The 14,617-nt window shown below is 36.8% G+C and overlaps 1 protein-coding gene across 1 annotated transcript in view; it reads right to left on the bottom strand.

Moving 5' to 3' along the window:
- Positions 1 to 14,617, bottom strand: part of LOC122108014 (contactin-6-like) — a 253,962-nt gene that overhangs the window by 21,900 nt on the left and 217,445 nt on the right. Inside the window, 3 exon segments of the mRNA XM_042679950.1 lie at positions 95 to 253; positions 1,674 to 1,791; positions 2,154 to 2,329. Coding sequence (XP_042535884.1) covers positions 95 to 253; positions 1,674 to 1,791; positions 2,154 to 2,329 — 453 coding nt within the window.

The following is a 14,617-nucleotide window of genomic DNA, read 5'->3' as shown; positions in this document are numbered from 1 at the left end:
AAAACCAAGCAAGAGTGCAAGACTCAGAATGCAAGCCCCAATATAAGCACACACATATATTTAAAAAAAATCTCCTTAAACCTATATTACTTACCTGTAGCAACCGCTTGCCAACCCAGAGAAAAAGGCGTCCGTGTTTGAATAGTGAATATTTGAATGGGACTGTTATTATCCGGGCCTGGCTTCCAGCTTAGCTGGGATGTAGTGCTAGAAACGTGTTCCACTCGCACATCTTCAGGAGGACCTGGGGGGCCTTGAAATGGTATTTTAGGATGACCACACTGGAAGTGTTTACATTCATTGACTGAAGACAGGATGGTTTATTTTTTACAAATAATATCCACCTTAATGCATGTATAGCCATAAATAGAAATTAGGTCCTCTTAATTCAGTTTACACAGCAAGTCATTAATTGAGAAATGTTCCTTTTGGAGGGTGCAAAATTTCTTTCGTGGGGTGAATGGATACCCCTGACAGATGGCTAAATTTAAAAACTGAGAAATACAGTCTGATTCCTCCCTCAACATCTAACCCAAGTAAATATAACTTCTAGAGACAACTAGACAAACATTTCACTCTGCTCTGCCAAAAATGGTGTGTTATAGCTGGGCATGGTGGCACATGACTACAAACACAGCTGCTCAGGGGGCTGAGATAGGACGATCATGATGTCAGACTAGTCTATATAAATAGTAGCAAGATGCGATGTTGAAATCTGCCGGGTTAGTTGGTACCTACATATAATCACAATTACTCAGGAGGGGCAATAGGAATATTGTAGTATGCAAGTGGGCAGAAGAAAATGTGGGAGAGCCTATGTGAAAAGTAACTAAAAGTGTTGGGGATATGCCGCCAGTGATAGAGTTTGTCTAGTTCCTGAATCCAAGAAAGATGGGAAGAAGGAAAGAAAAAGAGAGAGAGAGAAGAAAGGAAAGAAAGAAAGAAAGAAAGAAAGAAAGAAAGAAAGAAAGAAAGAAAGAAAGAAAGAAAGAAAGAAAGAAAGGAAGAAAGGAAGGAAGGAAGGAAGGAAGGAAGGAAGGAACGAAGGAAGGAAGGAAGGAAGGAAGGAAGGAAGGAAGGAAGGAAGGAAGAGAAAAAGGGAGGAAGGAAGAAGGGAGGAAGGGAGGAAGGGAGGAGGAAGGGAAACTATTTTACTACAAATAAAAGGCCAATATAAAAATTTTAGGGGCTGATAGTGTTCTCCAAGTCAGATCATTCATTATCAATAGATAAGATGCACATTGTTAATGTCCAAACCAATAAGGCCAATAATCTGGGGTCCTGGACTTGTGGAAATAAAACATCTGCATGGTTTTGAATCACTCTCTTATCATGACTTGGTACCTCAAAGAGCTATCATAAAGATATCAAAAATAGGGATGGTAAGCCAGTGCCTAGCTAATCACGAGACTGAGATCTGAGGATCATGGATCAAAGCTGGCCTGGGCAGAAAAGTTCCTGTGAGATTCTTATCTCTACTTAACCACTCAAAAACCAGAAATGTTGCTGTGGCTCCAGTGGTAGAGCACTAATCTTGAGCACAATGAGGCACAGATACAGCACCCAGGCCCTGAGTTAAAGCCCCACAACTGACCAAAATAATAATAATAACAATAACAACAACAATAACAACAAAATTGGGTTGATGAATGAAAATGTGTGATCACTCTTACCTCTAACAATTATATCAGCTGCAACAGATAATCTTTCTAGAGTTGTTTGTACTGTGCACATATATTTTCCTGAATGACTTAACTGAATATTCCTTATCATTAAATCCCCAACAGATTCCTGCAGATAGAGAGAGGGAAATGGATAAAAGCATAAACACACACAGCGGGTCTCATTTTCTTTACAGCTGGATAAATACCAAGTATGAGGCAGTTCTGAAAATTTGAAGATTTATTAGAATTGTTGTTGTCGCTCATAATTGATTCCTCTTATTATCCCCTTTATTATAATTGCATTGAGAAAACAAGTATTTCTATGAAAGATATAAAGTAAAGTAAAACAAAACAAAACCAGATGCAGCTTCATAAACAGACAGAGATAATCTTCACAAATAAAGATGGAGAGAATAATTATGAAAGATGGTGATTCATGTAAGCGATTTGATTCATTTTCTAAAGCACATAAAAGTCTCAGTTACTTACTCCTCCAATCCTTTCAAAATGAGCTACTCCTTTTTTTAAGTCGATGACATCTCCATTGAACGACCATCCGAATACAACCTCAATGGACGGGTCATGAGATACTTGGCAAGGGAGGACAATGCTCTCCCCGACGGTGACATCCATTTTAGACGGGGGCACCGTGATGACAGTTCTCTCTGTTGAGAGAAAGAAATTGTGTTTGTTTAAAAATGAACAAAATACCATCCTATGGGGAGAGGATACCACTGGATCTTGGCATGGGATCAGTTGGGGCAAATTTGATCTCTACTACAGTTTCATTGCTCCCTCCCCCCCAATGCGCTGTGCGCTTCACTAATGCAGATTATTACTTATAGTTCTAGTTAGACTTTATGTAGAAATAGCTTACAAAACTGTGTAGAAGTCAAAGGGGAGCATTTCACCTATGTAATGTACAATGTTCTCTCTCTCTCTTTCTTCTCTCCCTTTCTCTCTCTCCTCTCTCTCTCTCTTGTTCTCTTTCTCTCTCTCTCATTTTGTTCTAAAATTCCAGTTATAAATCTTGGTGTGACGGCTTGTACTAGTAAAATCTAGAAAATTCTAGCTACTTGGGAGGCAGAGAATGAGGTGATCAAAGTTCAAATCCAGCCTCAAGTAAAAGTAAATGAGACAGTATCACAGCCATCAAAGACAGGCATGGAGGTACATGACCGTGGTCTGGGATATGCAAGGAATGTAGAAGGAAAAACCCTAATCAAAGTTAAAAAAGTTTTGTGGATGTGATTCAAGTGGTACAATGTCTGCCTGAGAAGTAAAAGATCCCAAGTATATATGTATGTATGTATGTATGTATGTATGTATGTATATATGTATGTATGTATGTATGTATATTAACATTATAATTGAAATAATAGGTACAGCTCTAAATAGTCTATGTTAGATTTAGCCCTTGTGACAAACTCTTCCGAGGATTATAACCATTATAGATTTTAATGAATTCATAACATTACGTTTAATTTTAGAAGGATGAATCAGACAGATTCTATGACTCTGTTTTTCTTTTATGAAAACATAAAACATGAGTATCCACGTTTTTTCAATGCTTGAATTACAAATCCATCATAAAAACCACTCCACTAGAGATCCCATTTTCAATGTCAATCCTTGTTCTACAAGCCCTAGTATATCATTGGCAAAGATTTCAAAGAACAATTCAAAGAGTACTCCAGTTTTCTGAAGAGTCCTACGTTTAGAGACACACAAAGATAAAACATTTTTGTTTTTTGTTTATATTTCCTAGTGGAAGAAATGGATGGAATTCCACAATGTTGTGAATTACTCAAAAAGATAGCTTTATATCTATATGGAACCCCCACACCTACATCTAGATTCAGATAATCTCCATATCACCAAAAATATGTATCAAAGGAGGTATATGCAGAAATAGAAGCTGAAGGCAGATAATTGTGGGGAAAAGCTTATACATGAAAATGCTTTGACATAGTAAAATGACTTTTGAGAATCTCTGGGTCCAGAGATTATCTGTACTGTAAATTTTTTCTCTCTGAGATGCTCAAAAGCATCAATTCCGCTTGGTTTCTAAGTTATACTCACAACAAATAACATTGAAATTGTATTCTGTGTTCACATGGATTCGTGTGTTCTTTTCCCACGAAAGCTCATGTTGAAATCTGTCATGAATATGAATTAGAAGGTGGAGCTAGTTGGAAATCTTCATGAAATGTTTAGGTCATGACCTTCTGAATGTAATTTAATATTAATGAATCAGTGGGCTAAGAGATTATCTCCAAAGTAGGTCTGTTACAAAAGTCAGTTTGCCCCTGTCTCTGGTATATATTCTTCTAGTCATATGATGCCCTATGCTGTCTCTGTCCTTTGTTTAGTAATCCCCAACAACAGAGCTATATGTAACCCCTGGTCCTCAGAATTGCATAGATTTCTTTATCCATTATTTTTGTCTCAAGTATTTACACTAGGAAAAGGACTTAAAAGCAGTTTGCCACTAAATATTACCAATGAAATGCTGAATTCAAGAATTTTAAGTTTTTAATGTTTTTTTTTTACTAACAACTCAGAAGTAGAGAGTAGAAAGTAGTGACATGGATATTAAGGTACACAGTGATAAAGGAACCATATAAAATGCAAAAATATATTATATTTCTGAATATAATGTAGTAAACAATTCAATCTTCACTAGAAATGTTCTCCTTTTATTACTATTCAGTTACTTTTCATTATTTCCTGGGAGAAGTATCAAGAAGACTTTTGTGATCTATTCTTATCCTAAACCCTTTTTAATTCTTCCTAAATCAGGGTAAGTGATATCTAAGGCAAAAAAAAAAAAAAAAAAAAAAAAACCCGCTTCTTAAAGACAGGTGCAGGTGGCTCACACTTGTAATCCTAGCTCCTCAGGAGTCTGAGATCTGAGAATTGTGGTTCAAAACCATCCCAGGCAGGAAAATTCCTGAGACTCTTATCTCCAATTAACCACCAGAAAACCAGAAGTGGAGCTGTGGCTCAAAGTGACAGAGTACTAGCCTTGAAAAAGATCAGGGATAGTGTCCACTCCTGAAAAAGATAAAAACAACAACAACATACACACACACACACACACACACACACACACACACACACCCTCTCAGTACTTTCGCTGAGAACAATGCTAATGTCTTATTTACATTTATAAGATGAGTTAACTAAAAGGTCATTTTGGCAGAATCAAAATGACCTAATTTATTATTAATATTTACTGAGCACATATTACATGCTCATGAAGACTTCTGCTAAGTATTAGAGACACATAGTGAGAGAGATGCACAAACACAGCACAAATAAAAAATGAAACCATGTGTGTGCCTTCATACAGCTCTATCAATGGAGAGAAGTTGGTGTTCAAGAGATCAGAGGAGCTAGTTGCCAGTGGCTTAGGCCTGTAATCCTAGCTACTCAGGAGACTGAGATCTGAGGATGGAGGTTCAAAGTCAGCCTGGGCAGGAAAGTCTGTGAGACTCATCTTCAATAAACCACCACAAAACCAGAGGTGGTGCTGTGGCTCAAGTGGTAGAGCAATAGCCTTGAGCTGACTAGCTGAGGGACAGCACCCAGGCCCAGAGTTCAAGCCCCATGACTGACCAAAAAAAAAAAAAAAAAAAAAGTAAAAAGGAAAAAAAAAGAGATCAGTGGTGTTAAAGAGATCATCCATTAATCAATCCATTGTTATAATTATGATAAATGCTCTGTATTACAAGTAATCCTTTGAAAATGTTACTAGCTAGCATTTTTGGATGATTCATTTATTGGGGAAAGAATTGTTTTCATGGAGAAGTAAAAGATAAGAAGATTTAGCTAGGTAAAGAGAATTGCAAGGAGAGGGAACAATGCTCTACAAAAGCATCTATGATGAGTAGGTATGGAAGTCACTGATGGTATATGCAAAGTAGAAATCTTTCCAGCAGGTCTAGGACTCGGCAGAGAGAAATGTAGGAGTTCACTTGTGAAGAAGAAGCTGGAGGACATTTGCAGTATGGAACTGACTTGATCTCATTAAAGCCAGCTACTTCATCTATAGGTCCCTGTGAATAATGAAAATAAAAAGTCCTCTGTTCCAAAATAGGAAAGAATTCCTACCAAATATATGAACAACAATACTCTTCCTATTAGAAATAGTTCATTACTCATTAAATGTAATAATGATACCAAAGCAACAGCATGCATTTGCATATCACAAGTGGCATACTTTTCTTGTCAGATTGCTAAATAATACTATAAATAATTGGATTAAAATGGTGAACAACAGGATACTAAAGTTGTATCTTGATCACTTGAGATTCTCACTTGCTTTACTTAAAATTTATCATACCATCGAAATTTATATTTTTTAACAACTGTATTCTTCAATTGATATAACTGGCTCCTACAAATAAAAAGTGGCAAGTGCTTCTTGATAAATTTTGACATCGCAAAACGTTTTCCTGCCAATCAATACTTTTTGTTAGTATTAAGACTATTCTATATCTTATGAAACATTAACATAAATTTCTGTTCAACATCAAAAGTAAAATTCAGATAATTAGAGATAACGATTACCATGAAACACTTTTCTGTGTGTCTACAAGGACTTAACCCTTCCTCTGTCAGGTTAAAGTCATACTGTGTAAGACCGGATTAAATGTTTATGTAAGTGGATGTCAGAGGAATGCAATGTCTATGTGTCAGAGCCTGGAAATTGTGGAGTTGGAGTGGGCACTGAAAGTGGCTTGTGATTTACTCTTTATTCAGAATTCATGTTCGTCCTTCCACTGCTGTAGCTTCAATTACAAGGAAAAACTTATTAATAATTAGTTCCCCTGAAGCATCCTATAAAAATAGGGCTTTTGTCCTTGAATAGAATAATCTTCAAATTAAATTTTTATATCGAGGATATTAGCTAGGGAAAGTTGCCCAAATGTTCACAGTAACAAATGTTAAACTTTTGAGGGAGTAACTCTCTGATATACTTTGTTGCAAATGTCCAAGCTTAGAAGCCACTTTCCTTTTGTAGTCATTTACTATGGAAGTCCACTGCTTGACTAATAATAGTTCCTGTATGCTCCAGTTGGGCAGTTAACATTTCTACAACTCCCAAGGAACAGTCTCTGGTGTTAGATGGGCAAGCTACCCTCTTCTTAACTTTAGTCCTGGAGGTGATTTCCCTCAGAGTCTCTTTCACGTGCAGTCTCTGTTTCATCCAATGAAATTCCTGCTGCCGCCTCTACCACCTCCATCTATCCTGGTCCAGAACCACTGACTGCTACGGAGCATGGCTGGGTGGATGTGCCATAATCTCACTAAACTTTACTTGCAGAACACTTGAGATGAAATGAGTAAGTGGTTGAAAGCAACCACAGACCATTGAACCAGGCAGGGGATATTCTCCAGCAGGGAGCCCTGCAGAACTTGTTTAGCATTCCATTGACAGTGGTCCTGGATTCCATGCTATGGAATGTTCTCTGATACAGAAGTAGACAGGACAGGATGTGGTTCTGCAGACACTGGGAATAGGAGGAAGGGGACATACCTGCATATCTTCTATATTTTTTCTAATGAGTGATATTTCCATCAGAGTTAGCCAGGATAATTGCAGGTTATTAACACTGAAATATTTATAGATAAGAGACATCCCTAGGACATGAATTATAACAAATTTAAACAAAGGGGAAGTTTGCTGGGCACTGGTGATTCACACTTATAATCTTAGCTACTCAGGAGGCTAAGATTTGAGGATCTTAGTTTAAAGCCAGCTTGGCAGCAAAAATTCTGGGACTCTTACCTCCCATTAACTACTCAAAAAAGCTGGAAGTGGAGCTGTGGCTCAAATGGTAGAATACTACTACCCTGGAGCAAAGGAAGCTCAGGAACAGTACCCAGGCCATGAGTTCAAGGCCCAGGACTGGCACACACACAAAAAAGTATAGAAGTGATTCTTGGTAGACTCTGTCATTTATGACACATTTAGATTAATTAATCCCCCTTTTCATGAAACAAAAAAGTGTTATTGGTACTTTTTCTTTTCATATCATTTTATTTTTCTTGAATGTTCCTTAGATACTTGAAAAAAAAACTAATCTAGTGGTTTTAATTTTTTAGTGTGGATATTAATTGTAGAGAATGAGTTCAAAATGTCAATTCATTGACTTCTACCAGAAATAACTGCGTAGATCTCAGGGTACCCTAGAACATGGACTAGTGATTTGCCATAGTTAGTTGAAGGATCATTCTGTGAGAAACATTGCTTTTTGAAATTTGAACCTTAAGGGAAATCTGAGCTTATTTGACATAATGTCAAAAAGTCTCTAATGTTTCAGATCCCTGAAAAAGTTCAGTCAGTAAAAAAAAATCTAGATTAACAATGCTTCTAAAATATAGAAAGGTTTCAAGATTAACTTATTATTTCTAAACATTTCATCTAATTTCTGAGCTTCATCAATACCTTAGCCAAAATGAAGTTCTAAGAATTCCTGGATGGAAGAAATAGATAAGATTTTTCCTTACTTGCTAGTTTATGGAACATTGTAAATGGATAAACCATCTCTTAGTATATTTAAGGATGAGAAGAAAGGAAAAAAAATGTTTGGAAATGTTTCATTATTGAACATGATTACATAACATATATCATGTATATGATATATATTCTAACATATATATTCATGTTTAAGAAACAATCATAGAAAATTCAAATATTTTACAAGTAGCTGAAAAAATAAAAATAAATGTTAAGCTAAAATATGGAGTTTTTTAATATTCAAAAGGAGATTCCCTAATCCTTTCAAAGGACATTTGAACACATGTTCTAGTGCACCATACTTATGAAATCCTAGCTACTCAAGAGCCTAAGATCTGAGAATCTCACTCTGCAGTCAGTTCAGCCAGACAAATTCAAATAATCAGAAAAAAAAGAGAAAGAAATAACAAATGCTCATTGGGTGCTAGTGGCTTATGCCTGTAATCAATGCTATTCAAGAGGATCAGATCTGAGGATTGTGGTTCAAAACCATTATCTCCTATTAACCACCAGAAACCCAAAGTGGTGCTGGGCACAAAGTGGTAGAGCATTAGCCTTGAGCAAAAAGGCCCAGGGACAGTGCTCAAGCCCTGAGTTCAAGCCTAGGACCCAAACAAAACAAAAAAACAAAGAATAGATGCTTGAGGGGTAGAGAGCCAGCCTAGAGAGTAAAAAGCCAGGCAAAATAACCACATAAATAAATTTTGAAATGTGTGTAGAACGTATATGATTTACAGAATTTATGTCTTGTTAATTAACATTTGGCTGTAGCAACATTGGACAAAGTTGTTTATTATCAACAGTGGGTGAGGTATACATGAAACATCCTTGTATTATTTTCTATGGTTTTAATTACCAGTAACAATAAATGGCAACCAAAGAATGACGATAAGAGAATGAAGATTTATTTCCAAGTAGTGAGAAATATTTTCCACTCAGCTTCTAAAATGACAAGAAGATGGCCCTACATATACCTGAGATAAGTCCCTAACGTAATAAAATCCTGGAGTTTCCATAATTAGTATTTTGAATCTACATACATGCCATTATATCTAAACAACTTCACCTACCCATTCTATTTTTAAGAAATTTAAGGAATGCTTAATAGACTACATGACATTTTTTATGACTAACCTGGTCAAATTTACATTGACACAATTACTACAGATGCTTCTAAAATACATTTTCAGTTAACAGTACATCAGCTAACATAAAACAATATAATACTTGTTGCTACTGTCTCACACCTGTGACTCTAACTCTTCAGAAGACTGAAGCCATCCCAGGCAGTTAACCAACAAAACACCCAAAGTAGAGCTATGACTCAAGTAGTAGAGTGCTAGCTTGAGTAAAAAAGCTAAAAGAGATAGCCCAGACCCTCCTGTGTTCAAGCCCCAGTATTCACACACCCATACACACACACACACACACACACACACACACACACACGGACACACGGACACACACACACACATACACACAGTTTATATGAAGGCTTATGTCAGAATCATGTCGTATAATTTATGTAGAGAGAGGTGGGATTGGTGCTCTGTTTTCTCTGTGGTGTTAATAGCCAATTATATAGTTGCATACCATTTCCAGAAGCCAGGGAATAGAGATCAAATGTGCAATGGTTCTCATCTGCCCACACAGAATAGACTTGTTTGGGAATTATTCTTGATCTTTGTTTCTTAACCTTAAAGTTGGCGCAAATCTTCATCTGTGAGGGTATCACTCACAGTGTTAGTTTTCAGAATAATGACAGCTACATTGTTTTTGAAATTATCCACTTCTCTCAAAGGAAGTACAAGCAGTCTATTCCTATGTACCAAAAAACCATGGTTCTGCCTTGGTATATCCATAACATTATAGAAATGTTGCTAAGATACCAATGTAAAGTAAACTCATGTAAAAATAGCACTTCAAACAGGTGACAGAATTCTCTGATATTTTTCTCTCCCTAGCTAATTTGTGATGACTAGAAATAAATTCTTTAGAAACTAGGTTCTCTTCTTTTAAATCTCAAATGACACCACGCATAAGCATTAGCAATGCTATAATTCTTTCCACTGCTCTTTCATTCCTTTTCTCCCCATGATATTCATTGGGATTGTAGTCTTTATAAGAACATTGTATTTGTTTTCATATAGGTTTGAAAGTAAACAGACATTTTTCCAAAGCAGACTGACAAATGGTCAACAGAAATAGATGGAGCTCAATATCTATAATCATCAGGACCATTGGAATCAAATCCTTGGATCTGTTCAGATAGTTATTAACCAAAAAATAAGAGATAGGTTTTAGAAAGGTCCCGAGTAAAAGCAAATTGTTGTACATGGCTGGGGAGATTGTGAGTTGATATAACTCTTATGAAAGACAACACGGAGGTGTGTAATTAAAAATAGAATTTTCAGTCAATCCCTGGTGGCTACTTGGAAGGCTAAGTCCCAGAGGACAGAGCCTCCAAACCAACCTAAGCAGAAAAGTTTGAGAAAATCTATATCCAATTAACCAGCCAAAAAGCTAGACTGAAGGTGTCAGCCAAGAGGGACAGTGCTAGCTACCAGTAAAAAAAAAAAAATGAGTGAGACCATGAGATCTGAATTCAAGCTCGAGTACTGGCATGTACACACACACACACACACACACACACACACACACAAAACACACACAATGGATGGTAATATTAATTAGCCTGATAGATAAAGGAGATATGACATTTCTGACAACAGAGCTAAACACAGATGAATGATATGAAGCCAATCAGACACAGAAAGAATAATACCATATGAATTAATCTACACATGGAACCTAAGAATATCACATACAAAGAAACAGTAGAATGGTGGCCCCCAGAAACAAAGTCTTGAGTGACATTAGGACATGTTGGTTATGAGTAAAGAATAAATCCAGAGATCTAATCATCAAAATGATAGCTATTGTTAATAGCACTAAACTTAACACTGGCTATGTGCTGAGAATCGGGTATTCTCAGCTCAAATACAAGGTAAGTAACTATGTGAGGAGATGGCTACATTACTTTCACTCTAGAAATCATCTGTGTGGAAAAAACATGGCACTGTACTTAAATACATGCCATGTGTACTTAAAAACAGCATAGAATGATGCTGATGTAGACGCATTGTACTCATATACTGATGTGTTCAACTGTGATCTTTTGTACAATTACTTAACTATAATAAAAATGTAATGTAAGAAGAAGACAACATAATGGGAATCCTCTCAGGCTTTATTTGTAAGTATCTTTATCTTTCCAGGCACCAGTGTCTCACTTCTATAATTCTAGCTACTCAGGAGGCTCAGATCTGAGAGCTGAGGTTCAATTTGAAGCCAGTCCAGAGAGACAGGAGCTGTGGCTCAAGAGGTAGAGCACCAGCCTTCAGCATGAAGGACAACATGCTAGCCCAGGATTCAAGCCCTAAGACTGGCACCAAAGAAAAAAAATCTTTACTTTGTCACCATTTGGAGATTATTTTCACTGAAAAGAATTATTGTGGAATCCAAGTGGAGTGCTTGAGTTTTTGATGAACTATCTCCTGAATTGTGCTTTCTTAGCTACGTATTATATATTGCTCAAGCAAGAACTGACATGCTGCTAGCATGACAGAAAGATGCTCAACCTTAAGGATATGAAACAGAAAGTAGTAGACTGTGGGTAGTGCAGCACAATTGGAGGTGGGGGAATTGTGCAGAACACAAGGGAATGCAAGCATTCACACAGGAGTGAAATACCTGTCCTGTAACCCTCACTCAGCTGCAAGGATGCTACCTGGGGATTTTTGTTCTCTGGCAAGGAAATTGTTAGACAAATGTCCCAGGAAACTAATGAGCTCAAGAAGGAAATACCTAAACACAATGTGCTTCGGCTTTTCCCAAGCTAGTATCCCGGGCATATTATCATAGTAGGAAGGGCACTAAAACAATACATCCCAAACCCGATTATAACTTTCACCGCTGCCTCCATCTTAGCTATGAGGAAGCAACAGCTTGGATACACAAGGTATTTGTGTATACTGCTGAATGCAGAGGAAGGATTAACACAAAGGGAGTTTAGGGAAGCAGAGATCAATCAAGGGAAATAATCGTAAATAAAAAAAGTTATAAGCAATAGTTTCAAGGAGATAATAAAGAATGATTATATACAAAAGAACATCCATAACATAAAACATAGTAAGAAAGAAAATTGACAGTGTTGGGGATTGAAATATGGGCCAGGACCTTGCTCAGCTGGTGCTCTACTGCTTGAGTCTTACCTCCAGCTCTCCACCCTTGAATCAGTTCTTTTCTAGGTAGAGCCAGTCTTTATATGCCCATACTGCATGGGCTATGATCCTACTACTTGTTCTTCTCCACCTGACTAGAGGTAACTGGCATTCATCATACACCCAGCCACTGATTGATCTGGAGTTTTGAGAGCTTCTTTGTATCTGAGCTGGCCTCAGACCACAATCTCCAAGTAGTTAAGGTTATAGGCTTGAGTCACAATGCCCAGTTTTGTTGTTTGTTTGTTTGTTAATGGAAAAAACACAAAAAAAAGTAATTAAAAATATAGTCTGGTTGAAAATATATAAACCACAGCACCTCATCCTGAAATTGTGGTACACTGGGGGATAAAAAAAGAAAGGGAAAAAAGGGAGACAGAGAGAGGGAGGGAACAAAGAAAGGAGTGTTTAAGCAACAGAGTTCTGACACACAGAGCAAGTAGATAATGATGGCTGATAACTGAGAGGGACTCGGACAATAAATTATTATCAAGTCCTAGAAAGCTAGGCAAACAAAACAAGGGAAAGCAAACATAGGAAAATCAAAACCAATATCCTGAAATAAGACATGGTGAAAAACCAAGCCCCAAACAAAGAAATTAGTGTGACAGAGTCTATATTTTTCTACTTTTAGCAAAGCAGAAATGCAAAATGTTTTAAATAATTATTTAATGTACTTTCATCCTTCCTACATATAATGATAATGACAAGAATGTTGGTCTCAGCCATGTACAAGATTATGTGCTCAGGCCTGGGTCTCTGTAGATTAAAATCTACATGCGATATCTGTTGTTTTCCTGCCACCACAGGCAAAATATTATTTGAAAGCACCAAGTAATTACGGTCAATATATCCCAGTTTTCCTTCAGATACTATTACCCATTTGTCTTAATCTTCAAAATTTATATGATTTAGAGTAAATACTGAAAGACTATCAACAACTCCAGAGTAAAAGAATAAAACAAACAAACAAACAAACAAAAACAAGGGAACAGTCTAGAGAAAAAAAACAAACTGTTCAAAATTTGAGATTTAAAAGAATCTTGCAAGTAGCATTTCTGGCTCTTCGGCTAAGATCAAATCATGCATCATGCAAATATAGGAAGTATGAACAAGTTCATAAAATATTTTCCTAGGAAGCAATGTAAATGTAAATCAAAGTGTAAATACAGATCCTCCAGGCTAACAAACAAACAAAATAGGACTAGCTTTTCACTTACTCATGAAAAGTACCTTCACGCCGGCTTTTACTTAATAAATCAGATATGTCAACTACTCAGTTTCAAATCTGTTAGCACTTAAAAAGCAGTGATTACATACTTATAGCATCATTTTTATATTTCTTCTGAATAGACAGTGTTCACAGACTCTTCTACAGCTGTAACTTTTCGCTAAATTGGAGTGTGGTAAGTGATCAGATTCAGATTTTTGTTGGTGGGGTGGGGGGTGGAGCTTGAACTCAGGGTCTGGATGCTGTTCCTGAGCTTTGTTTGCTCAAGTCTAGCACTTCACCACCTGAGTCATACAGTTCCTTTTCAGGCAATTTTGATGGTTAGTTGAAGTCTTACTGAATTTCCTGCCCAGGCTGGCTTTGAACCTAAATCCTCAGATTTCAGCCTCCTTGGTAGCTAGGATGTTGGCATGGGTGTCTGGCAAATATTTTATATTTTATTAGCTTAAATAATTCAAATAATAAGAAAGACAAAGAAGAAGAAGAAAGATGAGGAGGAAGAGAAGGAAGAAGAGAAGGAAGAGGAGGAGGAGGAGGAGAAAGAACATAACTAGAACATAATTTAACTAGGGAGCAGAGAGCTGGTTAGCTAGTTCAGAAATGGAACAACCTAATTGTTTCTTTCAGGGTTAGACTAGAGTAAAATTAAAATGATTGGACCTCTGATTCCTAACCAAATGCAGTGTGAGTACAGGTTTGGAAGGGAAACTGTAGACAAGGAGAGTTAACAGTTAGCGGTTCTTGTAGTTTTAACTTTGGCTTTGCTAATTTTTAATGAATATAGGAGGTGCATAGGAACAGACTATTGCTTGGAAGAGGAAGCTAGCTACAGATATTTTCTGTATGAAATATAAGGTAGGAGAAGATTTTAAGCAAAGCTGTTTCTGGGTTGAGGATGAAGGTTTTTTAG

Source organism: Dipodomys spectabilis, unplaced genomic scaffold (genome assembly GCF_019054845.1).
Source record: "Dipodomys spectabilis isolate Male_0828 unplaced genomic scaffold, ASM1905484v1 ptg000054l, whole genome shotgun sequence".
Taxonomy (NCBI): Eukaryota; Metazoa; Chordata; class Mammalia; order Rodentia; family Heteromyidae; genus Dipodomys; species Dipodomys spectabilis.
This window is presented reverse-complemented; position numbering and strand designations above follow the sequence as displayed.